The following is a 26,524-nucleotide window of genomic DNA, read 5'->3' on the forward strand; positions in this document are numbered from 1 at the left end:
TTAATCTTGTTTGTGTTAGATCCTTGCACTCCCCTCATTGCTGACTTAGCCCCCCAAGTGTTGAATTGCTGTGCTAAACAGATAGAGCATGAAGCCTAACCCCCCACCACCCACCCACCCCCCTTCCTTTTGTCACTGTCTGTCTGTGTGGATTCAACAAAAAGACCTTTATAAGAGATTCAGGCTTGGGAAAAAAACTCTCTTTGAGGCTTCGATCTGTCATTCTGGGATAGTGCCCTTGGAGGCTGTCTATACTGTATTAATTACAGGACTGAAAGCTAGTTTTGAACCACATCCAACAGACCATATCTGCGCATATTCTTTTTTTGTTTTTGTTTTAAAAAAAATAATAATATGAGTTTCTTACAAAAGTATTATTTACTACACTTTTATCTACTACACAATGAGCCTTCAGTAGTTTGGTAACATTTTACAATAAGTATATTTACATTTATTAACATGAAATTACAATGAACAATACTTTTGAAGCATTTATTAATCTTGAATAAGATGTATTAATTAGCATAAACGTCAATTAATTAACCGAATTATACGTTTTGTGGTCTTCGTATAGAATTATACGCAGACCACAAAACGTATTAGACTTGGACCCATTTGAATTCTACACAGAATGCTGTATTTTAAAGCGACATGGAGGAGATTAGGTGGAGAAACGGTTAGGCAGACACGGCATTAGATACAGCACTAACAGGTTGAAGAGATAACAACATAAAGTACACACTTTTCAAACGTTATTGGCTGTTTAAAAAAAGGGAAAGAGCTGCTCGATATGTCTCGCCCTGTCTTCCTGTTTCAGTGGAAATTACATCAACGCATTAAATAATGCTGTGCGTTTCAAGGCACTTCAGTGTGTCAAAAGTGATTTTAATCTGATTTGCGAGTTTTAAAATTTTACAATACATGTATAAACAGCATGATTGTGTGATATTGCTTTTTAATACACCAGTTCTGCTAACATGAAGTTAATATGAGCGCTTCCTCTTTCGATCCTTTGCTGGATATACATGATAATTGGGTAGAGGAACTCCTCTTATGATAAAAATATGAATGTCATATTTATGATAGAATATTATGATGTCGTGTTCTCTAGAATTCGAAATGTTGAAAATGGAAAAGTGGTCCTTATTATCACTTCTGTATTCTTTGGTAGTTACTTTAGGGAAGGAAAATGTTTGTATTTAACAAATTTTCTTGGTTATTTTTTTTGTTACTTTTCAGACCGGGTCTTGATTTTTGTTGTGCCTTCAGACTGTTTGCCTGAATATTATGTAATACAGATTACACATAAAACAGATTATACTCCCCCTGCTCACTAGCACATGTAGCACATGGCAGTAAGTACACATACTCTAGACACATGTTGCTGTAAGTGTTTGTGCAAATGACAAATTCAATTCTGCCTCTTGCCACAATCTTGATTTCCCATCGTCTCCCCATCATTACCTGTCCTTCATCACTATCAGTAATGGTTACAAAATCCAAATAAGATTGATTTTTGTGTGGTTTTCTTTTAATAGTGAATGATGTAAAGGGGAAGCAGAAGATTTTAGGATCCAATCAGAAGCTGAAATTTAACCCTACAGAGCTTATCCTTTACTGCAAAGACTTCCGCATCATTCGATTCCGCTTTGATGAAGCTGGACCCGAGAGTGCTAAAAAGGTACCACACACACACACACACACACACACACACACACACAAACACAAAAATAAAATAACTAGCCTCACAGCCTCTTGCACCCAAACACACTCCCACACATGCTCACACTCCTCCGTGTTCCTGACGCTTTTGGATAAGTCTGAGAGAGGATTAAGAGCTAATAGGTTTAACTGCAGCCCCTGCTGAAGTCTGGATGTTTTTCCCTGAAATAAAATGTATAAACACGTATGAGAAACTCCTGCATGTTATTGGGTCCAGTCCTGGAATGAAGTGGATTTATGATTTGTAGTAATTTCAGTCAGTGTTCTGCCTTTTTGTGTATGCATTTTTATGCATACATTTAACCTTGATCTTTTTTTTTTTTTTGTCAGTGTCCCACTTAAGCAAGAATCTTTTCCTAGAACTGTAGGCCTGTGGTGTTTCAGGAAATCTCTCCTCTCGTCGTCTCCCCTTCCCTACTGAGAGGTTGTAGGATGAGAGGATTATAGTTTTTCTCCTTACCTAGACAGCACTGCTTTCATCCACCTTCTTTGTCTGGTGGACACTGATCCCACTGCAAACCAGTGGCATTTCATAGATTCTGAAATGCCCATGCAAAGCCCTCATCAAATCAAATCAAAATTTATTTATAAAGCACCTTAAAAAACAAAACACTGAGTGTGCCAATGTGCTGTACAATTTGAAATGGATAATATAAAATACAAATAAAAAAAGAGAAATGAAATCATGGTTTCCTGTTTACGTGCATATGAGATCCCGTTTCCCTTCTAGTCTTACATTGCTTCAAAATATATTATAACAGTAAGACAGTCAGTTGCAAGAATAACTTGTTAATTCAATTTGATGTTTGGCTATAATTATTTAAAGGTGCAGTGTGTGACTTTTAGCGACATCTAGCGGTTCGGTTGCGAGTTCACACTAAGGGCTCAGCCCACTGTCACCCCTCCCTTTCGAAGAAGCTACCGTGTCTCAAACGGGACAAACATCGTCTTCTGAGACGGCAGAGAATAGCCAGAGTAAACCAAGTTTCTTTACCACAGTCCATTATAAACCACATCATGGATAAAGTTTACAAAGCCATAGTCAGGTGAGGATCAATGGTCTTAATATATAATATAATAATAGTAATTAGTTGATTGTCTCACGAACGTAACCAGCACATTTCTCCCCACATAGCAAACCCATAATACAGCGAGGGAGAAGAACCACATGAAACTATGCAACTATATATTTTTTCTAACAGGGTAGTAAAAGTTTAGATGGCTAATATGAGCTGTTACTGTGTCTGAGCTGGTTAAAGCGTAAAGCCTTGTTTAAACTCGACGCGGCCGCGTGAGCCCAAAGGTGCGTGCGGCAAAAATGACGTGATTGTAACAGCGCGCGCGCCTCCGCATCCCCTAAACACCATTTACTACACACAATAGGCTTTTTTTCTCTGATTTTGGAAACTCGATCGACTTAAAATGCTTCCAAGATCGACGGGTTGGTGATTCCTGTAACTGTTTTACGGTCAATGACAAGAGTACTAATCAGCTGTCTCACGAACGTAACCAGCACATTTATCCCCACATAGCAAAGCCATAACACAGCGAGGGAGAAGAATTAAGTTACATGAAACAATCCAACTACATATTTCACACCACTGACAAGGGAAAAAGTCACTACTCACGGTGTTTATGGCTAGCTTCTAGCTTTCTGCTGCTTCTCTTTCAAGGTAGTGACGAAACGCGCTCTGTTGCGCTGTTTGTTCGCGTTCGGCTACGGTAGAAACATGACGTCACAATATGTCGACCTTCATAGAAGGGGATTCCCGCGCCTATGTAGATATAAATGCCTCATTTTAAGGTAATAAAAACATTACGGTTTATTAAGTAAGTTCTTTATACACCACTGAACACATAGTTATGGATGTCATATTGCATTTCTGTTAATAGATACTCAAAATTTTTACACATTGCACCTTTAAGGCATAATTCATCCAAAAATAACAATTCTGTCATCATTTACATATTTTTCATCTGTGGAAGATAAAGAATATATATATATTTTTTGTATACAATAGAAGTTAAAATGGTTTGGTTACAAATATTCTTCAAAATGCATTGTGTTTTGCAAATAAGAATTTTCATTTTAGGGTGAAATTATCCCTTTAAGAATCATCTATTCAAATTAGTAATTATGAACTCATAAACATTTAATTTAACCAAACTTTGTGGTTAAAAACTTACTCAAAGATAATTTTAAGTTCATTTCAATTTGCATGGGAATTTCATAGGGAATGTTCATATGGGCGAGTTGTTTACTTTGTAATTAGTCTATTCATTTTCATCAGTTTTAATTGATATGGGTTTGTGGACCTTTTGCAGTCAGGCATTAATCTTAATAAAGACAGTGTAATCAGTCAATTACAGTAACTTGGAGGCACTGGTTCCTCTAACATTACTTTTCACATGTGTTTTGCAGTAACCCCTTCACATGCACTCCACCTTAAAGGACCTCTGTGAGGTCAAAATGAGCTCAAGGGAGGCCAAATAAACTTTGTCCACTGGTGTTGCTGCTGGACAGTGCTTGAGTGATTTATAAAATGAGTAATTTATAAACTATTTAACTTCATACATTACCGTTTATTTTTTTTAAAAGAAATTAATACTTCAGCTATTGATTATCTAGCAAGGATGCATTCATTTGATCAAAAGTGAAGATAAAGACTTTTATATTGTTGCAAAGGATTTCAATTTCAAATGAATGCTATTCTTTTTTCTATTCATTAAAAAATCCTGCAAAAGAATTGTGGCTTCCACAAAAATATTAAAGCACATAACTGATTTTATCATTGATCGTATGAAATGTTTCTTGAGCAGCAAATCAGCAAATTTCTGAAGGGTCATGTGACACTGAAGACTGATGTATTGGTGTCACGGGTGGTTGCAGGAAGGCAGACGGAGACGAGGATATTTTCCACTATGAAGGTTTAATGATAATTAAACACTGGACAGCAGAACAGGCAGCAACACACACTAAATATAATGGAGATCAGACAGACTGATTGAAAAGACGGAACTTAAATACAAACACAGATGACAGATATTTAACGGAACACAGGTTATACAGATGATGATGATGATGATTAAGTAAAAACAGCTGAACTTATAATGACAGTGAAGATGACACGTGAGGTGATGACAGGCAGACAAGTCCAAATGAAAACAAACTAAACCAAACACCACTGTGACAATTGGCTGCTTTGCCGCCATAGGATTAATTTAAATGTTCAAATATATTAAAATAGAAAACCGTTTTTTTTCTTGTAATAATATTAATAATAATAATAACACAAATTTTTGAACGGTAGTGATTTTTGTAATGATGATTTTATTTTTTCATAGTCTTTTTCATAGTTCAATACATTATTATTATATATTTAATTATTTATTTTATTTTATTTTACATTTCTCTAATGATAGACTTAAAATGACAAAAAATGCACTGCAGTAAAGTGTTCCTACCAAAACCATCAGAGGCTCTCTGCCTCATAAAATAAAGCATGTTCTGTTGAGGAATGTCTCTCTCTCCCGTTATATATATCTGTGCCATAAAGCAGATAAAAGGAGCTCTTTATACAAGCTGATCAGATCATGCGATGAAGTCCGAGTTCTGTGACTCACACACCGGCCTACAAACCCATCCTGTTGCTTCATAACAGCTGCTGTTGCCAGGCAATGTGGAACTTTGTGTAAAACGAACATTCCACATTGTGCTCCTGACTCAAAGGCTGTCAGAAGAAGAGAACGGCCTCCTGTTCGTCATTCCTGCAGCATAATGAGTCCTGATTGGCCATTCCTGTTGCATGACTCAGAGCGAAATGAACGGTTTCCACAGCATCTTTGGAATGATTGTTAGTCATCATTTATTAGTCACTAGAATCTCAAAGGATGCACTAAGAGCTGTTTATATTTTTGAAAGCTTAAAAGGGAGTTTTCCTTTCAGTAATGGGAAAAAGACTGTGAGGGAAGCCAAGCTTTTCACCTGCAGTTATCCACTAAGTACAGGGCCCAAAATCTAAGGGGAATAACTGGAGGTACAGAAGGAGTGAAGTAAGGGGGGATGAAGGAAAAAAGAGATGCCAGAGTTCAGCTCTAAACAGTCTGCCAGCTTCTGAGAATGTGTGAAGGAAGGGGGAGAAAGGGGCAAGAAAAGCACCACAAAAACAAGAGGAACAAAAAGCCCATTCAGCGCAGCCCTCACTTTCTGAGCGCTTAGCAAACACACACATTTATCCTGAAGTTCCGTTCCAAAGCCTCTCTGATGCTTTTGTTGCTCAGTGCTGAACGCTAAACTATGGAGCTTACGTGAAGGGCAAGTAAAGTGCGTTTCCTTGACAGCCATTGCAACGCGCACTGCTTATTAATGTTCTGGTGTTAGTGTTATGGAGGAGCCAAAGGGAGTCTAATGCAGAGAGCTCTGGGAGTCAGTTAGACATCTCAGCTCAGATTGGAATAAAATGGAACTAAAAGTCAAGTATTATATTTGGATTATGGAGGAGAGACTCTTTTATGTGTGCTTTTGAGTTTTAATGAGCCATTTTCATATAGGCTAGGCTAAATAGTGAGTGGAATTAAAAATACTTTGTTTTTCTTTATGAGCAATGGAAAGAGCCAACTGGTAATTTCACAATATTCAGTTGGAAATTACAGAGCTGCTGTTCACATCACTTGTCTGTTGTGTTTCCATAATTGTCACTATTAATTCCCAGCACTTCTGTCCCTAGAGCAGGTTTTTTTTCTTCAGTTTCCTATACCCACCTCCTTAGGAAAACACTTCTGACAAACAAGCATCTGACCAGTTACCAGTACAAGCATTAAATTCTTTCTTTGAGAAGGACAAGATTTAGAGAATGCGATTTTGCATTGAAATTGTGTAATGAAAAAAAAAATACACAAGGTCTAGAGATGCGCATTTTAAAGGTTGTACTACTTTTTACTTGAGCACAGCTTTTTTTTTTTTTTTTTTTTTAACCGTGACCGTCATACGGAGGCCCTAAAGGGACATGGTGAAGAAAACGATATGAGATGGGATGAAAAATTATTTGGCAGTGTCACGTTTTGGTTTTGTTTCGGTTTTGTTTCATGTTCTTGTTTCATGTCTGTCATGTAATCCCCTGTTTAAGTCATGTGATCCTGCCATGTGTTCCCTTGCCTTATGTGTCATGTTCTGATTGGTTGATTGTCTTGATTATGTTCAGAGGTGTCCCTTGTCTTGTCATTTAGCCTTGTGTATTTAAGCCCTCATGTTTGGCTGCGTTTACACTTGGCATTAACGTGCAACCTGTATCCGGATGTTGTCCACATATACATTGAAAAAGACAAGTGTAATTTGCACATCTGATCGGAATGTTATCCGATCAGCGTGTCCAGGCTGGAGGTAGTCGAGGACGCATTGTGATCGGATCTCAGTGTAATGCAAACGCAATCCAGCCATCGTGTCTGCATTCACAGGTGGGCGTCATATAAATCACTGCCCAGTCTCCCCGCGTGACTGTCAGAAAATAATGGCCAGACGCAGTTTAGACAAGAAATGAAACTTATTTGAACCTTACAATAAACGTCAATCTTTGAAACAGTTTATTTAGACTTACATGATACTATGTGTCATTTTTCATTTTAATTTTGCAACATTATCTGAACGAGGCGATCGCCTGTAGGCTACAATCACTGTCAGTCATGACTCATGAGATCTTAATGAAGAGCTGCACGCTGCTTTGCCAGAGGAATAATCGGAATCAGATTTTTTTTTTTTATGTTTTAAATGTTGAATGTTTTTATTGTTTCAGCATGTTTATCAATCTCCCATTTCTGTCAATATAGTCATTGCACGCTATAAGCTTAAACCCAGATGATCGATGTGACTTTAACATGATCAACCCAGTTATTTTTGTATGATCACCTCTGGAAGTATTCCTTTGTTCCAAAAAAATTATTTGATCTAATTACTGGAGATTGAAAGTAAAGTGTGTGAGTGAAAGCAATTGGGACATTGTTTAATTTGTATCATCTTTACTCTTAATCTGGTGTCGTGCCACAGACCTAATTTATGCAGGAAACAGAAATCCGATCGGTTGTCCAGATACAGAGGCTACTTAATGTGAACAAATGTAAACGCACAATTTCCTGATTGGCTAATGATCCGATCTGCTTGATCGGATCACAGTGATCGCATGTTAATACCAAGTGTAAACGCAGCCTTTGTCTTGTTCCTTGTCAAGTATTATTTCCCTGTTACCGCTGTGATAAGTGTCATGCCATGCCTTTGTTTTATGTTTAATCACAGTTTGTAAATTAACTGGACTTTGGTTGGACATCTGTTACAGGCAGTGCTTTTGCGTTCTCTCACATATGTTTTGCGTTCCCCCGACACAAAAGTTTTGCAAGCGAACGCAAAAGTTTTTGTGAGGGAATGCAAAGGTTTTGCGAGTGAACGCAGAGTTTCTCATGGGAACTCAAACATTTTGCAAGAGTATGCAAAAGCATTGACTTATTTTTCCTCCCATCTCATATTTTTCAACCACCATGTCCCCTTAAGGCCTCTGTTGTGTCATGCGTAAGATGCTGCAAAAGGCACAAGCACCGAGGTCAAACACATCCCTCTACGACGTTTACTTAGAAAAACAATGGAAAGTAGCATAGTGGAATGTAAAAACACATTATGTGAAAGACTTGAAAAGAGTTTCAACACTTTTACCCAAAAATGAAAATTCTGTCATGTTACTCACTTTAATGTTGTTCCAAAGCCATAAGTTCATATTTAAAACACAAATGAAGATGCTTTTAGTCTTCGATCCAAAGTCTTATGGGTTTTGAATGACATGAGGGTGACTAAATAATGACAGAATTTTCATTTTTGGGTGAACTATGAATTATGTTGGACATACAGAGAGTGAATTTATTAAAGACTAGAGAAATATATGTTTGTTAACTGTGTTGTAAAGGTAAAAGTCCAGCCTAGCTTGTGCTCTGCGCTCAGTGTTGTTGAATAGTTCCATGTCTGAATCCAACATTTGTGCCAAGAAAAGCAATTCTGAATGAATAAACAGTTGATCTGACCAACAGGTGTTAGAGGAAAACAGATAGAAAAAAAATTCCCAAACTGCACTATATAGTCCTGGGTGCGGGGATATCAACCAGTTCGAGACCTAACTCTGGTTTGTGCCTAGAATTTAAATCAAGCCGTTCAGATGGTATTTTTCCAGTGCCCTGTGGCAGGAATGTCAGTTATGATGGCTTATTTGAACACAGGCTAATTTTCTCTCCCAAAAGCACTTTCAAATCCCATCCAAAGATTAGACAAGTTCATTTCTCATTTGTAATGGAGCATTTGGTATTTGCAAGGGCAAACTGGACTTCAAACAATTTGTTAGTAAATGACAAAATCTTTGTATTGTGAGACGAAAGAAGGCATTATATTTCAGTATCATGTTTTTGTTCTGTTACAGTGAAACTAACGATGAAGGTAATTTTGTGTGCTCCCACAGGTTTGTCTGGCCATCACTCATTACTCCCACCCTGCTGACCCTCAGCTACTCTTTGGCTTTGAATACGTCGGAAAGCAATACCATGGATCAACGGGTATGAAAACACACGTGCGACTGTGACCGCAAATGATTGCCAAACTGAGTTAAGCTGTTCATACATTCAGTCTCCCTGCAAGTCAAAACATGAGGAGACTTTCCAGGGAATGCAAAGTGCTCACGTGAATTGCTGGGCCTATATTAAGATTATTATGGCTGCTATTATTGGACTGCATTGTAACAGAGTTTTAAGAAATGACAGAATGTAGCATGTAGGAGAATGTGACACCACCAGTAATGCAAACTTCCTGCTTTTCAGAGTAAATTCATGTTACAATATGTTGATCTGAAGAGGGCTGTTTTTTTATATACATTATATACACTACTGTTACAGAAGATAAGGTTTTGTAATGTGTTTGAAAAGTCTCATGCTCACCAAGGCAACATGTATTTGACACTGTTTTTTGATCAGAATCCATCCTTCAGAAATCATTGATTATTATCATTGATGAAAACAGGTGTGCTGCTTAATGTTTAGTTTACTGATTTCAAGATTATTTGATGAATAGAAATTTTTGATCAATTTAATCCATTCTTTCTGAATAAAAGTAGTATTTTCTTGAAAAAAACAAATCGTACTAACCCCAAACTTTTGAAAAGGTAGTGTATGTCTCCATTATCACTGTTATTTTGCCAATTCAAGGCCATAGAAGTTTTTTTTATTTAATGAGATTTATTATTAAAATGAAATTATGTAGTTATTACATTTTATTATAATTTATATATTTTTATTATAATTTATTATAACATCAATGTGTTTAAGAAAATTACAATTATTTAACGCACATAGCCTTAAATAAAACACACCTCAGTAAACATGTCCCATAACCACCTGCAACTCTCACCTTTTCACCCCTCATGAGTATGCATCCCTGGACGGCCTTATGAGTATGTACATGTCTGGTTTGTTTAGATGAGACCTTGAATGGTGTTGACCCTGGCGGGGGGTTGCAGACCCCCCTGTTCGACTGCTCCTCAGACTGGGACAGAGAAATCAAGCGTACCGGTGCCTCTGAATGGAGGGTGTGTACCATAAATCAAGGCTATTTCATCTCACCCAGGTGAGTGTATATATGCGAGTTCACATGTAAATAATGATCTATTATGCAAACAGCTTTTATTATAAGCATCTTAGGCTAAAGCTCATTGCTCATGTAGAAAGTAAATTTAACAGAAACACGGATATGAGTATGTACAGTACAAATGGGTATTGTTAAATGAACATGAGTTACGGTACGCTTACACAATGTATTAAAAACGGAAAGGTTTTTCCTTTCCGTCCCTACGCGTACAGACGACAACATTGTCAAAATGATCCCTGTTCACACGGACCCACGACAAAGACTAAAAATGCTGTGTTATACATGCCAGGCCAGTAGTTAGCGATGTCACTTTGTAAAGAAACACTATGGACCTATAGACTGAACATGTAATACGCATGCACATGACGTCCCCATTTTCTCAAATACACGTTCTTGTAGTTTATACGGAGACGATAAAGGAATCATTTTTAATAACTTGCGCTTTGAAACCCCTTTTCTAAAGTTTAGGTTTTCAGGCCCCAAAACACCGTTGTAAATGAACGGCCAAAACACATAAAAAGTTTTATGTTTTTAGTTGTAAACGGTGTTGTGTAAAAGGCCCCCTAAATCATCCTAATAAATCTCCTGACAGGATGAGGATAACTGGTTAAATGATGACAGATTCATATGAATCTGCTCAGACAGACATGAAGTGCAGTAATCCTCTGGAATGAAAGCACTGATCTCACTGATCCACATGCAGTTCAGTATCAGGTCATTGTGTTTATAATACTAACACAAAGAAGAGTCACGTATTTCATTGTGCTTGACAGTTTCAGGAGCCGTTTATGTGGAATTTAACTCCTTTTATTTTTTTGCTCTTTGCAGTCTCCCAGAGTTCTTTGTGGTTCCGGTATCTCTAGCAGATCAGGATCTGAAGCAATACGCCTGCTGCTTTTACTCCCAGCGCATCCCGGTGAGCGCCGTTTACTGGACTGGATTATTGGTTTTGGAGGAAATCTACAAATCACTTTTACTACGCCAGTCTGTTTTGCTCTTACTCAGAGAGAAAGTCATTAGTTAGTGTCTTAGTTTAAAACTTTGCAGAATGAGAAATCATGTCGTATTTTAGCTCACTTTTATGTATAGTACCAAGTACTAAATGCATGTGAGTCAACCATGTGTGTCAATCTTTTGAAGAATATTTATGTGTATGTGCTTTGGTTTGTAGTTATGGTGTTGGAATCACTCCAGTGGGAGCGCTCTGGTCCGCATGTCTAACATCAGTGACCCACTGCAGCAAAGGAAGGTGGAGCAGCGGTAAGAAAGAGAGACAAGAAAAACATTTCTATGAGCCTAGTAGGGTTGCCAGAGCTACTCATATCAGGCTGTCATATTCTGTATTTATCACCAGATAGCAGTGGTTAAATCCTTTGTTTCTGTAGGATTTCCAGCGCCATCATTAAGAGTCACCCCCTGCGCAGTGATGTCTTCAAGTCGGATTTGGACAAAAACCTCCCAAACATCCAGGATATTCAGACTGCTCTTCTGAAACTGAGGCAGATCTGTGTTATAGGTAATTAATACCTTGTTGGAGAAAGGGGTGATGGCATTACACACTCAATTTACTGAATTTCATAAGACTTTAACTGTAGGAAATACTTACCAGGCTTATTCATGTTAATAATTTAGCTTAAGACTGGTTACAGTAAAGGCCAGGAATATTCTTGGTTATTCCTAGAATCCCACACAGTGCGTCCTGGTGCCATTCAAAACATGTTAGTTGATACTCTTACTAACTCTTGTTAAAATCTGTAAAATTATTAAATAATCTTAGCGGTCTTTCAGTAGATAATCTGTTTATTGCCTTGTCCACTTTAGCTCTAATGTGTCTTTTTGCTTGCTTTTTTATTTATATGCATATGCAGAGCCCTTTGAGGAGTCTGAAGAGAAGTGGCTGTCATCCTTAGATAGCTCAAGATGGATGGAGTATGTCAGGTATGATTGAGAAACACTCAGTAGTCACCACACATCATATTTGAGCTATCAGCTTGTACCAGAAATTATTTTGTGCCAGAAATGTTAGAAACAGGAATAGGTTTTCTGTTTGTGTATTCTCAGGTGTTTATTTAGGTCTCAACAAATCTGTTTTCAGATGTTGATAGTTGTGTGCACTTGTAAGATTGGTGTGGTATGTGTTTTTTTACAGGACATTTTTGAAGTATGCAGTAGACATAGTCTATATGCTGGAAAGCAGACATGTGTCTGTCATACTCCTAGGTAAGAAGACCTTTTCTATTATTTTCTATTATATTCTTTTGTGTGGTGGTAATTTTCATATTTGAAACAAAATTATTTTGGTGCTGTCTGCCTGCTGGCTTCCATTGTAAGTGCAAACTTTTTTCTGTGGTAATCAGCATCCCACAAATGCTGTCCACACACATGAAGTTATAAATAACCTGGGATATTCCTTTTATTGTTCTGTTGTCTCTTATAGACAAATGTAGTATGTTGGAAATCTCATGTAAAGTGATAAATGATCTTGCCCCTTTATTTTGTCTGTGTGAGCAGAGAAGGAGGACCGGGACCTGAGTTGTGTGATTTCCTGTCTGGTGCAGCTGATGTGTGATCCTCACTGCAGGAGTCTGCATGGCTTCCAGGGTCTTATTCAGAAGGAATGGGTGATGGCTGGGCATCGGTTCCTGGACCGCTGCAACCATCTGAAGAAGAGTGACAAAGAGGAGGTAGTGCAGCTTATATCACTTAGAATCCAGGATCTTATTTGTTCATTTATAAGAGGCACTTAGATGTGAAGTAAATGTTTTTTATCGTTCATATTCTTTCTGTCTACAGTCTCCTGTGTTCCTGCTGTTCCTGGACTGTGTGTGGCAGCTGTGGAATCAGTACCCAGCAGCGTTTGAGTTCACTGAGGTGTACCTGACAGTGCTGGGGGACAGTATGTGGGTTCCTGTCTTCAGCACCTTCCTTTTCAACTGTCCCCGGCAAAGAGCAGAACACAGCAGGGTTAGATGCTTTTTGACAAGTTTTGTAATTAGTTTTAGTTTTGCAATACACACTTTTATACCATTTAAAAAGCATTAATGCATGCTTGATTAGTTTGTTAATATCTAAGAGAGTTCTTGCACTGCCACTATCACTGTATAATCACTAGCTTACTTGGAAAACTGTAAGACATTAAATATTAATCTTAGTAATACATACAAATTTTATATTTTACATACTGTGTGTGTGTGTATATATACATAATATATATATATATATATATATATATATATATATATATATATATCATAAACTAATAAAGCATGCATTAATTCTTGATCTCCAGCTATATAAAACATGACAACTGAAGTATGTTTTTATTATATTTTTCTTTCTTTCTCATTTTATGCATAAGCATGTACTGTCAACAATTCCGCCAACTAACAGCTAAACTGGATATCAGCTATTTTACAATAAGTTTATATTTAATAGCAAGAAATCAATATTAATACTATTTTCATTCACTTTTTTTGACCTCTTTGAGCTGATGTCTCCCCTTCTGTGTCTGTCTGCCTCTTTCTCTCTCATCTCTTCAGGATTTTGCGAGCAGTAAGAGTATTCACCTGGGGCAGGACCAGGCTCTGCGCTTTCCTTTAGTGTGGGACTGGTCCCAACAATTTAGTCTTAAAGACCAGACTCTTTTTAACAATCCCCTATACGTGGGCAAGATCGCCACCTGTGTGCAAAACGGCACAGTGAAGACATTCACACACAGACGCAGCAAGGTGAACTCTCTATCTCTACTAGTCTGTAAGCCAATGTGCTGACGATTTAATCTTTAAGTTGAAATCAATCCACAACAGAACGCAAATTCTTGTTTAAAAGGCTAAAGGTAAATAAATGCAAACATCTCTTTTGCTTCTCCCTCAGAAAAACTACAGTTCCACTGTGCGGGGTCTGCCCTCCGCCATGCGAAATGGATCGCTTGGACCGAACGACACCCTGACACGCCGGAACTCCCTCATGCTACGTCTCCGTTCGGATTTGTCTCAGGTGCGGGAGCAGCAGGAAACCCCATCGGAGCGCTTCATTCGAGACTGGTTCTCTCGTCCTGTTGACTTGCAGGGCCTGTTGCTGCCCCAGCTCCTCCCGTCTCACCTCTCTGTCTGGAAGCTCTACTTCCTCCGCTGGGTTCCCGAGGCACAGATCCCGCAGGGCGGCCCCATCACCGCCTTCCACAAGCTCTCATTGCTCACAGATGAGATTGAAATGCTCCAGAGCCAGTTGAGGCAGTACAATGGAGCAGGCTGTACTCCCAACAACCCACAAACAGAGCACAGCAAAATGTACTTTAAGGCGACTTCGACTCCTCACCAGTCCCCTGCTCCTCCAGAGTACCTCAGCTCCTCATTCCCCTTCTCTCCTATGGGTAACCTGTGCCGCCCCGGCATCCTGGGGACTCCTCTTAGCAAGTTCCTCAATGGAGCCAAGATATGGCTCTCTACGGAGACACTGGCTAATGAGACGATTTGAGGGAACACTGCTGGGATAGGACTGTGAGGTCAGGCAAACATGAAAATTTAAGGCTTGAAGATCTTCTCACTTGTATTTAGTTCTGATTTTGAAGGAGGAGGCTTGTGGTACTGACAGTTACCTGTCTGTTAAGAGTTGTCAGTCGGTGTGGGTTTTTTGCACATGATTAAATATAAAGCTCCAATCGCACATCTTTCTGACTTAGGATTGTTTGGATCTGTTCTACACTGCCTGTATGGACTTTTCTTCTTGTGTAGAACTTAAAATGCTTTGTGTGGAGCTTGTGGCATTAAATGGAAAGGACGTGGAACTTGTAGCACTTTATATTAAAGTTCAATTTGTTAAAATTAGTTAATGCACATTAGGTATCCTGTACTAACAATAACATTTTTTATAGGCATAATAAATGCAGTCTCCATACCTAATGCATTAATTTATGTTAACGAATTGAACCTTATTGTAAAGTGTTATCATAGAACTATAACTTAAATCTATGGTATAAAATATGCTTATATTTGATCTTTTAATCTTAAAATAGTTTAAGATTTCTTGAAACCTTCTGGTAAGGTCTAACCGTAGTTAGCTTTATTAAAATTAATTACAAAAATTGTGAATCTTGTTATAGGAATTAACAGGGTTTATCGGCATAAACCCCAATAGAAGGCAATAACTGTGCACAATATGGGTGTCTCTCAGACTGGCTGGATCCCTGTCTGTCAGACCCTGCGCTTTCTGAAGCACACCATGGCTGTTCAGGTGACTGACAGCTTCTCGAGCCAATCAGCTGGTTGATTTGACTAGTAGTCATGCAGTCAGTGTCTTAAACAGCATCCCAGTGTCAGATAAGACATTATAATTTGAGAAAGGTGTGCTAATGCACCTATGAACTTTTGCTTATTTGTATCAGTGCTACAGTAACCTTGGTCTTGGTTTGATATTTAGCCTCTTTCATTTTAGATTTTTTCTTTTAATTATGGTTGGTGACTTTTTGTACAAATATGTATATATATTTTTTTTGTTGCTAGAAGTGGTACTTACCCTTTTCCTCTGATGCCCTTTAACTAGTCTGAAGTAATGCACAGTATTTGTGTAGTTTACCACAAATGCTGTCGAGAGTATGAAAACTGTTTGCTTTAATGGCACGGTTTGATTTGTCAAACAGCACTGATATTTATTCAGTTATGCAAAGAAACTGAAACAGGGACATTGTACAAATCCTCTGTGCCTTGTTGTGGGCCCTGAATTGCAGTGGTACCTGTTCTTTCTTTCTTTTTTTCCCTCTGGATATGAAAAAATGCTTCAAAACACATCACAGGAGTTTCCCCTCTGGTGTGCAAGTGGAACAACGCTATCTAATTCCAAAGCTTTGTGTGGAAGTTGTTAAAGACATCAATGGTTGAACAGTTTTGCCTTTGTGGAGACTCAAAGTTTTATTTTAGTTTTTGTTTGTGACTCAGGGGAGCCTTGTTTTGAGGCAATATGCAAAATTGGGCTCTTCAGATTTTCATGCAAATAAAAATAATTGCCACATTTTACTTAATATCTGCCTTTTTTGTTCTTCAGCACATTAAATATGACTTTCTAATAGTTTTAAGAGTTAAGAAATCAGCAAAAGCATCCTTTAAATTTCATTTGTTTATGCTCTCAGAACACTAGTTTAGGTTTAACAAGCTGTAACCGAAACAAGGAAAACATTGCAGAGCACTTCACTCAATAGTACTGCCCTCTTCTGACCACTTACTGAACATGAGTATACATTTATTCATTTAGATGACACTATTATTAGTAAATGCTCAGGTGAATCATAAAATGACAATGAATAAATATAAATTATATACGTTTTTTTCCATTGGATGATGCATTTGACTTATTTATTGAGAGATATACAGTGGCAGGCTTGTAGTATTTTATATACAAGAAATAACTGCATATGCCTGCATTATGTATCAAACTGTCAAAACTTATTTAAAAATAAATATAGCATAAGCATACTTTTTAATCCAATAAGTATATCGTTCAAAAACAGTTTTAAAACACCATAGAACATAGTTGTTAATGTGATTAATGGGAACTTTTATGCATCCATGAAAAATGGGCAAAAATGAAATACAATATATATTTGACATCATATCAATGATTTTAATGAAAGATTGTTCTATTAATATAGTACTCATTCTCTGTAAGGAATACAAGAGCAATATTTGCAGTATGTTTTAAGAGTTAATAGTGAGAGTATGTTTAAATATAGTCCAAAAATAGAAAAAAAAACAAAAAAACTCCAGGACACAAATATACAGTAAACAGAAAAATTTATTTGAATAAAAATGACAGGATATAATGTCAATTAGATTTCTCAAAAAACAAATAACTGTACATATTGTTTTTGACACAGGTTATAACATTACAACTTAAGCTTGCTTACAGAAATCTCTTTTTGTTTCTTCTTTGCTGTCTGGTCTTTTGAGCCCTTGATTTGGCTCTTGACTTGGTCTTGTAGTTGGGTGAAGAAAGCTTGAGAGGAACGCAGGGCCTTATCCATGCCATCATTCTGTTGGAAAATACAGGAAGAGTTAGAAGATATACACATAAAACCACAATAGTAAGAAAATATGCACAAACCATAATAGTTTAATTGCATATATTAATACTACATTGGACTTCAGTTACTTACAGTGAGTATTTTCGCTTTTCCTCCTTTAGTAAGATTCTTGAGAGTCTTTTCAACTTCAGCTTTACTCTTCTTTTTGTTGCCTTTCATCACCTCTTTGAGTTTTTGTCTTTTTTCCTGCTCCTGAATCTTCAGACGCTTCAGTTTCTTCTTCTTTCGTCTCTCTCGTTTCTTATCGGTAGTGGTTTTCTCTGTGTTTCCAAGTATGTCTCCTGCCTTATTCTTCTCCTGAGATAAGAAAATGAAATGCATTGACATCTCATGGAGATTTTGAAATCTGACTTGTGAAAATGTTTCACACAAACACTACAAAACAAACTTTCTTAACAGGATAAACGGGAAGAGATGTGAGCAGACCGCACAAACCTTAATCTCCTCTGGAGCCAGCAGTGTGGCGTCACTGGCATTGACTGGAGCCACTTCCTCCATAGAAATAGAAGGCAAGTTGGAAACAACTTTCACCTCAGGAACATGCTAAACAGAAAAAGAACAACACTTCTTTAATAAAGAAGCCTCATATGAACATGCTTTATCACATTTCACACATGCAAAAATAGCTGTATCTATACTATAGCTGGCTCGAGCCACAAAGGATGTTTTACTCACTGGTTTTGGTGTGAAGTGGAAGTTTGAAAGAGCATCAAGTTTGAGGAAAAGGGTGTCCATAAGTTTCTGGATTTCTACATGTGCTGGGTTCTCTTCCTCTTCCTTCTTGTCCTGAGGCCAATCAATTAAAAATCAAAAGTTTGAGGTTAGTTTTTATTTTTATTCAAATATATCAATAGTTCTTTTCAGCAAGGATGTATTTAAAAGTGACAGTAAAGCCATTTAGAATGTTACAGATTATTCATATTTCAAAGAAATGCTTCAAGTTAAATTATTACATTTTAATAAATATTAAGCAGCACAACTGTTTTGAACATTGATAAAAAGAAATGTTTCTAGAGCAGCAAATTATCATACTAGAATAATTTCTGAAGGATCATGTGACACTGAAGACTAAAGTGATGATGCAGAAAAGTCAGCTGACATAGAAATAAAATACATGGTTGGAATAAAATTTGTCCTAAAATTGACAAATATTACTATATATATAAAAACTCGAAACACAATTTCAGTTGTAACCGTATGGGCAAGAAAGATATGGGAGAGAGACACAGTGGACAGGACTCACCTGTGTCTGTTTGATATACTCCTGCTCATAAACCTCAGCCAGACTGAGTTTGCTCTTCTCGTGGTCCAGAGTGAGTCTCTTCTTATATTCAAACACCTCCTCTTTGGGCTTCTCTTTCCTTACCACATCATCCCACACCTGACACACAACAAATCAAACAAAAAGCTCAGCAACCCTTTATTCAGATACTGTGGGACAAAAACATGACGTACATCAAATGCATGGAACAAGCAAAACATTATTAATTGGATTTATAAATTATTTACTTTGCTCACATTCAAAAAATAAGCCCTTCAACATAAACATGGAAGTCTAAACAAACCTGATCTTTAATTCTCTGTTTGATTATATCCTCAAGCTGTAAGGTAGTTTCCTCTGTGATTGCAGGAGCTGCAAAGGAGAAAAACAAAGTAATGAACAAATCTATAAAGAATAAGCCTATGGCAATGGAAATCAGCATGAAACTCTCACCCATCCTAGAGGCCTGGTCAAACGCCACATCCTCTTCCAGCATGCTGTTCTCCGGTCGAGTCTGAGCGCTCACCTCTCCCGACAGCTGCCACGGCTTCTCGGACAACGCAGCATTCTCCAGCTCTTCAATCTGTTTTTTCATCTGTTTCAATTCATATCAAACCAGGGTTATTATTGTTCAATACGTTTTTTTTGGGTTTTTTTTAATATTGCCTTAGCAACTAACTGAAATAAGTTTAACTTATTAACTTGAAAAAAATATATACTAAAACTAAATTAAACCTTATAAACCTATATAACAAAATTTGAATTTATATAAAATATATGAAAACTAAAAATACCAAATTCAAAGAAAATTCAAAATAATATTAATAAAAATTATATTTAATAAATCCAACTAAAACATGGGTGAAAAACAATCCTGCTCACAGAGGGCCACTGTCCTGCAAATTTTAGTTTGCCCTCCAGGTAGGGGTGCACCGAAATTTCGGCCGCCGAAAATGTTCGGCCGAAAATGGCATTATCGGTTTCGGGCCGAAAAAAAAAAAAAAACAGCCGAAAACGTAAACCAAAAATGAATGTCACCCGCCCCTCCCATCCGTGCGCAAGCGCTTAGGTTTCACTCACGGTCAAGCTGTTATCACGCGTCTGCCTATCAAAGATAGGGATGTCTCCCGCATATTAATAGCGGCTCCCTGATGCCCGCAAATTAGTTAATTCTCCCGGAAGAGCGAGCGAGCAAGAGCTCGTGCTCCAAACCGTGTAGCGCGCGCACGCAAGACAGGGAGAGAGAGAGCGAGAGATTTTGCGTGTGTGTGCTAGTGTGCCACATGAAGCGCATGTAAGACCCCCAGTCCAATTTTCTGTGTATAGCAGTTACATTAAGATTTGCGTAGCACTGCACAACCGTGTTTCCTAAGGCTACATAGGCTTACATGTAGTTTACAGTTTGAGTTTGGATTAACTCAATCCATTGGTGCTGTTTTTGCACTGTTGTTTTGCATTGTTTTGTACAGCAATTTAAAATTGAAGTAAAAAATTGTTTACATGTGATTTACATGTTTCTGTGATTTTGTGTGCAGTTATTCAGATAATTGTGGATCTTTTTGCACAACTGTTAAAAAACTATTTTATTTGATGGAACATAAACTTGAAGAATAATATTATTTGGTATTATTATTTATATTTATTGTTAAAAATATTTTTGGTTTTGTACTGATATATATATATATATATATATATATATATTAGTATAAGTTTTTAAAAGAAACCATTTTCGGCTTCAGTTTCGGTTTTCGGCCAAGTGCATCCTAAATTTTCGGTTTCGGCCCAGAATTTTCATTTCGGTGCATCACTACCTCCAGGTCAAAGTTTTGACACACCACAACTAAAACACTATCAAATCCATAGTTTGAGGGCTACTGGAAAGATAATTTTAAAGACAAACCTTTTCCTGTCGCTTTTCAAAGGATGACTTGACCTCAGGTTTAAGCAGATTTTTTGCTTTTCCACCCAGAATGTCTTCCACATCCTCCCCTTCACTCTCATCAGGAAGGTCAAAGGTCACCTTGCGTAAATTATCTCTTGCTCTATCACCCATGTCATCCATAAATGAAGAAGGGGAAAGCATTAGATCTCTGAAAGAAAATACTGTATCACTATATTATGTTAACACAACAAAGACAGCAGTCATGACTTACTCCATATCAAAATCCTCCTCATTCATATCCTCTTCATCCTCCTCCTCATCTTCTCCCTCATAATCATCGTTAGATTCTGGTTCATTCTCTTCATCCGGATCTCTCTGTTCAGGCTCTCCATCCACTGGAGCAAAGAAATCTTTGTACTTCATATCTCTGGAGCTTTTCTTCTGTAAAATTAAAGACATTGTGAGTTTCATGACATGTTACTTTAAATTTATGTTCAAAAACCCTTTTACACCATCACCTTTTTCTGTTCTTTCAATTTGACTGGTTTATCAAACCTTAGTTCCTCCTCTTCATCAGATGGCAAATTCTGAAAGTAGTCTATGTCCTCTTCTACACTCTCCTTTCCCTCAATTTTATCCATGTTATCCAGAAAAGCTTCCATTTCGGACAGTTTGAAAAACCTGTCATCCACTTCTGACGGAGTCACATTAGATCTTGATGATTTGGTAGCGGACTGTCTCTGTTTGGTTTGTTTCTCAAATTTATCTACATCAAAATCCAAATCTGAGTCTTCGCCAGAGATGTCGTCTTCCTTGTTGCTTGCCGATGGCTTCAGCCTCTGCTCAATTTTCTCCTCTTCATCTTTATCATCATCCTCAAGTTTATCATCATCATCTTCTTCACCCTCAATCTCTTCTTCCGAATCATTATCCACTTCCCCATCCTCCTCTGTATCTTCAAAAAATGTTATTGTGTCATCTGCAACAGCTTGCTCAACTGACTTCTCAAACCGCGTCAGTAGCGCAGTGTTCTGAAGCTCCAGCTCCTGCCAGATTTGCTCCTCATCAAAGTTTTCGATGGCCAGCTGCACCAGTGGACTGCCTTTGCAGTATGCAGGCTCGTGGGCTTTATGCAGATCATAAAGAGTCTTGGTAAGTGATGTGAAGTCTGTTGCCAAAGCATCCTGGACACTGAATAAAGATTGAGAGCATAAAAGAGAAATGTCATTCATTCTTTCCAGCACCATCTACTGTTTTATATCACCGTAATAACATTATATGACATACTAATTACCCATTTACAGTTTAAAAATAAAACTACCATGGAAAAATGATATGAACAGAGACATGTTAAACTGTACTAGCAACATTTTCACTTAACATATACGCGCAATCACAACGTGAGAGTTTTGCACATGGGTGGCCCGATACCCTTTTCTGCTCGTTTAACGTTACAAAACGTTCTAACTCGGATGAACAACCCATTCAAAAAAATATCTCAATCATTCAACGTGCATCTAACCTGAGAAATAACTCCGGATGAACGGTGTTGCTGCTTAATAGCTGTAAACAGCTTTCCAGCGTGCTGCCATCCCCGTTCGCCATCTCAGAACTCACATGGGTCTCCGAGTGCGCTTGGTAAATACAACCCCCGGACACATTATACACTGTATTGCGTTCCACATATAAGGTTCCACATGACTGCAATGTTTCTTAATTTAGAGAATTTACTGTTTGTGGTAAAGCGTAATCATGATTTTAAAATTAAAATATTATGAAAACATTTATATGGGTAAATCATTCGTCTATCACCAGAACACGTAACTGAATGCGTGCTTCGAGCTGTTTAAATAAAGTTTTGTTTGTTTTCAATGACCGCAAAGATGGCTTCCTCTTTACTAAAGGTTGCAGGTAAGTAAGAGTTTGATTTAGCGTTATGTAATTCGTTTGAATGCTTTTAACATTTAGAGCTGTTTTATTCTACCAACCGTTGCCTGTATCTTACTTTTTGAGAACTGTCGTGAATAAAATCCATCATAGACTACTTTTGTTGTAATTATCGTTCTATATTTATGGCAATCTCATTTGACTTGCAGTGACAGGTCTCTCGAGATGTGCGCGGCACAGTGTCCCCTCAGTGAGGGCATTGTCTCTGACAGTACCCGTCAGTAAAGGTGTCCCTCAGTCTTTGTGGAAGTTAGGCAGGCTGAATCACGTGGCTATCGCAGTCCCAGACCTAGAGAAAGCCACAGCACTGTACCGCGATGTTCTGGGGGCTCAGGTGAGCGCCACTGTGCCTCTCCCAGAACATGGAGTGTACACTGTGTTTGTGGAACTGGGAAACACCAAATTAGAGCTTCTACACCCTCTGGGAGAAAAAAGCCCCATTGCAGGATTCCTGCTGAAGAATAAAGCTGGAGGGATGCATCATATCTGTATTGAGGTAAACATTAGATTAGGTTAGATGAGTGCTTGATAAACATTTTCGACAAAAAAACATACACAATATTTAAAGGTCCCCCATTTTGCCTAAGTTTTCTCAGTTTTCTCTGGTATTTCTGTTGTAATATGACAACCCTGCTTGCTATTGTTATTGATTTATATAAAATTATAAATCTTATAAAAAGTTGAGTGATTCTTTAAGACTTAAATGAGGCGGGGGAAGGTGTGTGTGTGTGTGTGTGTGTGTGTGTGTGTGTGTGTGTGTGTGTGTGTGTGTGTGTGTGTGTGTGTGTGTGTGTACAGATTTGGGTACACTTGTATAATGTAATATAATGACAACTGACTAGAAATAATATTTTACTGGTCCTCACTAGTTAAAAAGGCCAAAACATTGGTTTTTTTAATCTAAATCTAGTGTTTTGCACATGTTTCTGTGAGGGCTATGTTTAGGGGTAGGGGTTGGGTTAGGCCAGTGTTTCCCAAACGGGGTGCCGCGGCACCCTGGGGTGCCTTCTGGCGAGAGCAGGGGTGCCGTGTAAAAACTCCATTAAACATTTTAAAATTGCTAAAATGTGTAAAAAAATAATAATAAATGTATCATCAATCTCGCATCGTCGGAAGCGTCTAATAACAACAAATAATGCACACAAATTCATAATAAAAAATGCAAATCATACGTTTTCTGCGTTCGTTGAATTGCGATTTCCGCATGATTTCATTCTCGTGCTTCATTCCCAGCGTCCACACATAAAGCTGCCTCTTTTTCATGGCTTGTTGCGCTTACGGTCAAATACACACGAAACATTGTCACAACGTCCGTCTTGCCGAATATTCACAAACACATCGGTTATGTCCGTGCTGCTGTCAACGGTAACGCGTGGGATTAATGTTTTTCAGTTTAACACGTTAAAAAATATTTAAACACAATTAACGCAGCATCCGTTTTTTTCTGTCATCCTTTGGCTAGCGTTACATCATATAATCACGTTCTTATTCATGCAAATGCTTTTAAACCATGCAACCGCGAAAAGACAAAAGAGAACGCGCTGTCTGTGAATGTCCTGCTGACACAGGACGACGCGCATCACGTGCCAGAATCGACTTCTCTTTCGTGCTTGAACGAATAATAACACACAGTTATGCCAAAATGTCCGTTTTGTTGAGTATCCTCATGAGAGCAGTCTTAAATTAGTTAAAGTCTTAAATTAGAGTTGTGAGAAGATGGGACGCGTGTGAGATAAACAAGTGCAGCAGTGACAACAGAATCAAAGAACAGGTAACAGAGAAAATTACTCACTGCTCTTGACTAAAGAACGCTTGTAGCTTTAATAAGGATTCATCTATATTTCATTTATAATTTATGCAGTGAAGACTGTAAAGGGTTTGATAACTTCATTCAATTTCTGTGTATTTCCTGACATCAGTAGCAGTATTGGTATCAGTGATACTGGGCTTCATTCATAAAAAAAGATGCCATTAAACAATTATTTAAAATATACTTCTTTATGTTGTTTTTACATTAATTTGGAGATTAACTGTGAAATTATTACATTATAAAATATATTAAAAACAAGCTATCTTGTGCAATTATAACAAAGTTAGCCCAATATAAAACACAAATAGGCCTACACTGAGTGAGCAAACATTTTGGTGAGATTTGAAATGGTAATTGAGCAATGTTTTGCTGAATTATGAATAAAAGCCTTAATTAAATATGTCATCATGTAAAGTGATCTCTGGAGAAGAAATTAATGATTTCCTAGACTTTAAATGGATGGACAAAAAAATTGATAATATTAAAAAATATCTATATGACAGTAGGCCTATATACGGCAGTTATTCCCTGTGGTATTGAAAATCAATACATTTCAAGGTATAGTATCAAAGTAGTATCGTGACAACACTAGTGTAGGGTGCCACAAATTTTTTAAAATTTTCAAAGGGTGCCTCGACTGAAAAAAGTTTGGGAAACACTGGGTTAGGCGATTGAAAATATAATTAACCAGATATAAAATCAATGGAAGTCTATGCAATGCCCTCACTAATATAGGCCTAGTGAAACAAACGTGTGTGTGTTTTTTTTTTAGCATTTTAATTAAGTTTAGGTTGAGAACAACCAGCTTACATGGTCATTTTTTTTTTTTCATCAAATTTGTCTTCTCTCACAATATTTACTTATTTATTTTATTTATGCAATATATTATTTTAATTATAAAATAATTATGAATGTATAGATGGACAAAAAAAGTTACAGTACATAACACTCACATAAAACAAAAATCAAATCACACAGGTGTCATGTATCACAAAAGTCACATACAATCACAATATTCATTAAGATAATTTATTTTTTAATTTAATTTATTTAAAAAAAGTAAATGGACAAAACTAAAATGGACTAAAAATATATCATTTCATATACAGTAAATATTTTAAAATGGCTTTTAGAATGAATATGAAATACCGGAATATGATATTTAATTCTACTTTATATGTTCATTCCATTTACAATTTTCCCATATAAAAGTAACATTAGATGGGATAATGATGAAAATTGTTTTGTACAATCTAATTGTATGTGTCTTTAGACTTTTTCATGCTATTAGAGAGTAATAAGTTTATTAGTGGACAGAATACAAGGACCTATCATAAATGTTAAACTTATCAATCATTTATGTGTTGCCTATTTGATTGCAGGTGGATGATATCAATGCAGCAATAGTTGATTTGAAGGAAAAGAAAATCAGACTGCTCTCCCCAGAGCCACGGATAGGAGCTCACGGCAAACCTGTTATGTTCCTCCACCCTAAAGACTGTGATGGGGTTCTTGTGGAGATAGAGCAAGCCTAGATTTTACACATGAGAGTTTTTATCTTGTAAACGGTTACTTTGTTCAGTTTTGACACTTAAGAATTTTGATCATTGCAAGGTTATGGAGTGTTTGATATGACTTAAGCCTTTTTTTCCCTGAAGTAATGATTTTCTTTAATGCCTTGAATAAATGATTCATTTAAGTTAGTTTGAAATGATCCTTTACCGTTTTACAAAATTACAAATTCAAAATGTGTAGGGCTGCAACAACTAATCGATAAAATCGATTATAATCGATTATGAAAATCGTTGTCAACGAATGTCATTATCGATTAGTTGGTCTGCTTACGTCACGGGGAGCGTTTACTGGTACGCACACACACGCAAGGTCTCTCTCCCTCAGGCGCTCTGCCGAGCGCGCGCGCTACACGGTTTGGAGCAGTCTCTTCTGTCTCGCATGCGCGGGAGTTTGAACTAATTCGCGGGCATCAGGGAGCCGCAATCAATATGCGGGAGACTCCCGGGACTTCCGGGATCTTGGGATGTCTGTATTTTGTCTCGAGCATCAGGTTGCGCAATCAGTTCGCTCGCAACGTAAGTGATGGATTAAAATAGCGCTACCGCAGAAATAGGTTAAATTAAAACGGTGTTTACAAAGTGAAGCAC

General features: G+C 37.4%; 3 protein-coding genes across 3 annotated transcripts in view; 2 read left to right on the forward strand and 1 right to left on the reverse strand.

The window, feature by feature from the left end:
* The window catches only part of mtmr10 (myotubularin related protein 10), a 36,842-nt gene extending 20,444 nt beyond the window's left edge, over positions 1-16,398 (forward strand). Inside the window, exons 5-16 of the mRNA XM_077228606.1 lie at positions 1,539-1,681; positions 9,210-9,303; positions 10,219-10,366; positions 11,216-11,303; positions 11,559-11,647; positions 11,773-11,903; positions 12,256-12,325; positions 12,537-12,607; positions 12,899-13,071; positions 13,181-13,351; positions 13,927-14,115; positions 14,261-16,398. Of these exons, the coding sequence (XP_077084721.1) occupies positions 1,539-1,681; positions 9,210-9,303; positions 10,219-10,366; positions 11,216-11,303; positions 11,559-11,647; positions 11,773-11,903; positions 12,256-12,325; positions 12,537-12,607; positions 12,899-13,071; positions 13,181-13,351; positions 13,927-14,115; positions 14,261-14,863 (1,970 nt within the window). The 3' untranslated portion in view covers positions 14,864-16,398. The remainder of the gene's footprint in view (positions 1-1,538; positions 1,682-9,209; positions 9,304-10,218; positions 10,367-11,215; positions 11,304-11,558; positions 11,648-11,772; positions 11,904-12,255; positions 12,326-12,536; positions 12,608-12,898; positions 13,072-13,180; positions 13,352-13,926; positions 14,116-14,260) is intronic.
* A 757-nt stretch (positions 16,399-17,155) lies between these two features.
* mphosph10 (M-phase phosphoprotein 10 (U3 small nucleolar ribonucleoprotein)) lies at positions 17,156-22,451 on the reverse strand. The gene is made up of 11 exons (XM_077228608.1): positions 22,128-22,451; positions 21,124-21,796; positions 20,877-21,046; positions 20,624-20,765; positions 19,177-19,318; positions 19,028-19,095; positions 18,706-18,843; positions 18,138-18,248; positions 17,898-18,005; positions 17,535-17,759; positions 17,156-17,411 (listed from the first exon to the last, which is right to left on the reverse strand). The coding sequence occupies exons 1-11, from the start codon at positions 22,208-22,210 to the stop codon at positions 17,265-17,267; spliced, it is 2,007 nt and encodes a 668-aa protein (XP_077084723.1). The 5' UTR covers positions 22,211-22,451; the 3' UTR covers positions 17,156-17,264.
* mcee (methylmalonyl CoA epimerase) lies at positions 22,388-26,065 on the forward strand. Its single transcript, XM_077228611.1, has 3 exons — positions 22,388-22,516; positions 22,702-23,048; positions 25,745-26,065. Exons 1-3 carry the CDS (start codon positions 22,477-22,479, stop codon positions 25,895-25,897), a joined length of 540 nt encoding a protein of 179 aa, XP_077084726.1. The 5' UTR covers positions 22,388-22,476; the 3' UTR covers positions 25,898-26,065.
* The last annotated feature ends 459 nt before the right edge of the window (positions 26,066-26,524 follow it).

The sequence above is a fragment of the Siphateles boraxobius genome, unplaced genomic scaffold (genome assembly GCF_051911475.1).
Source record: "Siphateles boraxobius isolate OS27281-9 unplaced genomic scaffold, OSU_SipBor_1 130, whole genome shotgun sequence".
Classification (NCBI taxonomy): domain Eukaryota; kingdom Metazoa; phylum Chordata; class Actinopteri; order Cypriniformes; family Leuciscidae; genus Siphateles; species Siphateles boraxobius.

Bases quoted from the DNA above. Each gene is read 5' to 3' on its own strand.
- mcee (XM_077228611.1), top strand. From the start codon at position 22,477: ATGACCGCAAAGATGGCTTCCTCTTTACTAAAGGTTGCAG. The intron at 22,517-22,701 runs GTAAGTAAGAGT...TTTGACTTGCAG, and splicing joins CTCTTTACTAAAGGTTGCAG to TGACAGGTCTCTCGAGATGT. The intron at 23,049-25,744 runs GTAAACATTAGA...ATTTGATTGCAG, and splicing joins TGCATCATATCTGTATTGAG to GTGGATGATATCAATGCAGC.
- mphosph10 (XM_077228608.1), bottom strand. From the start codon at position 22,210: ATGGCGAACGGGGATGGCAGCACGCTGGAAAGCTGTTTACAGCTATTA. The intron at 19,319-20,623 runs GTTTGTCTTTAA...GAATTGAAACAG, and splicing joins TTGAAAAGCGACAGGAAAAG to ATGAAAAAACAGATTGAAGA. The intron at 18,249-18,705 runs GTGAGTCCTGTC...GATTGGCCTCAG, and splicing joins AGTATATCAAACAGACACAG to GACAAGAAGGAAGAGGAAGA.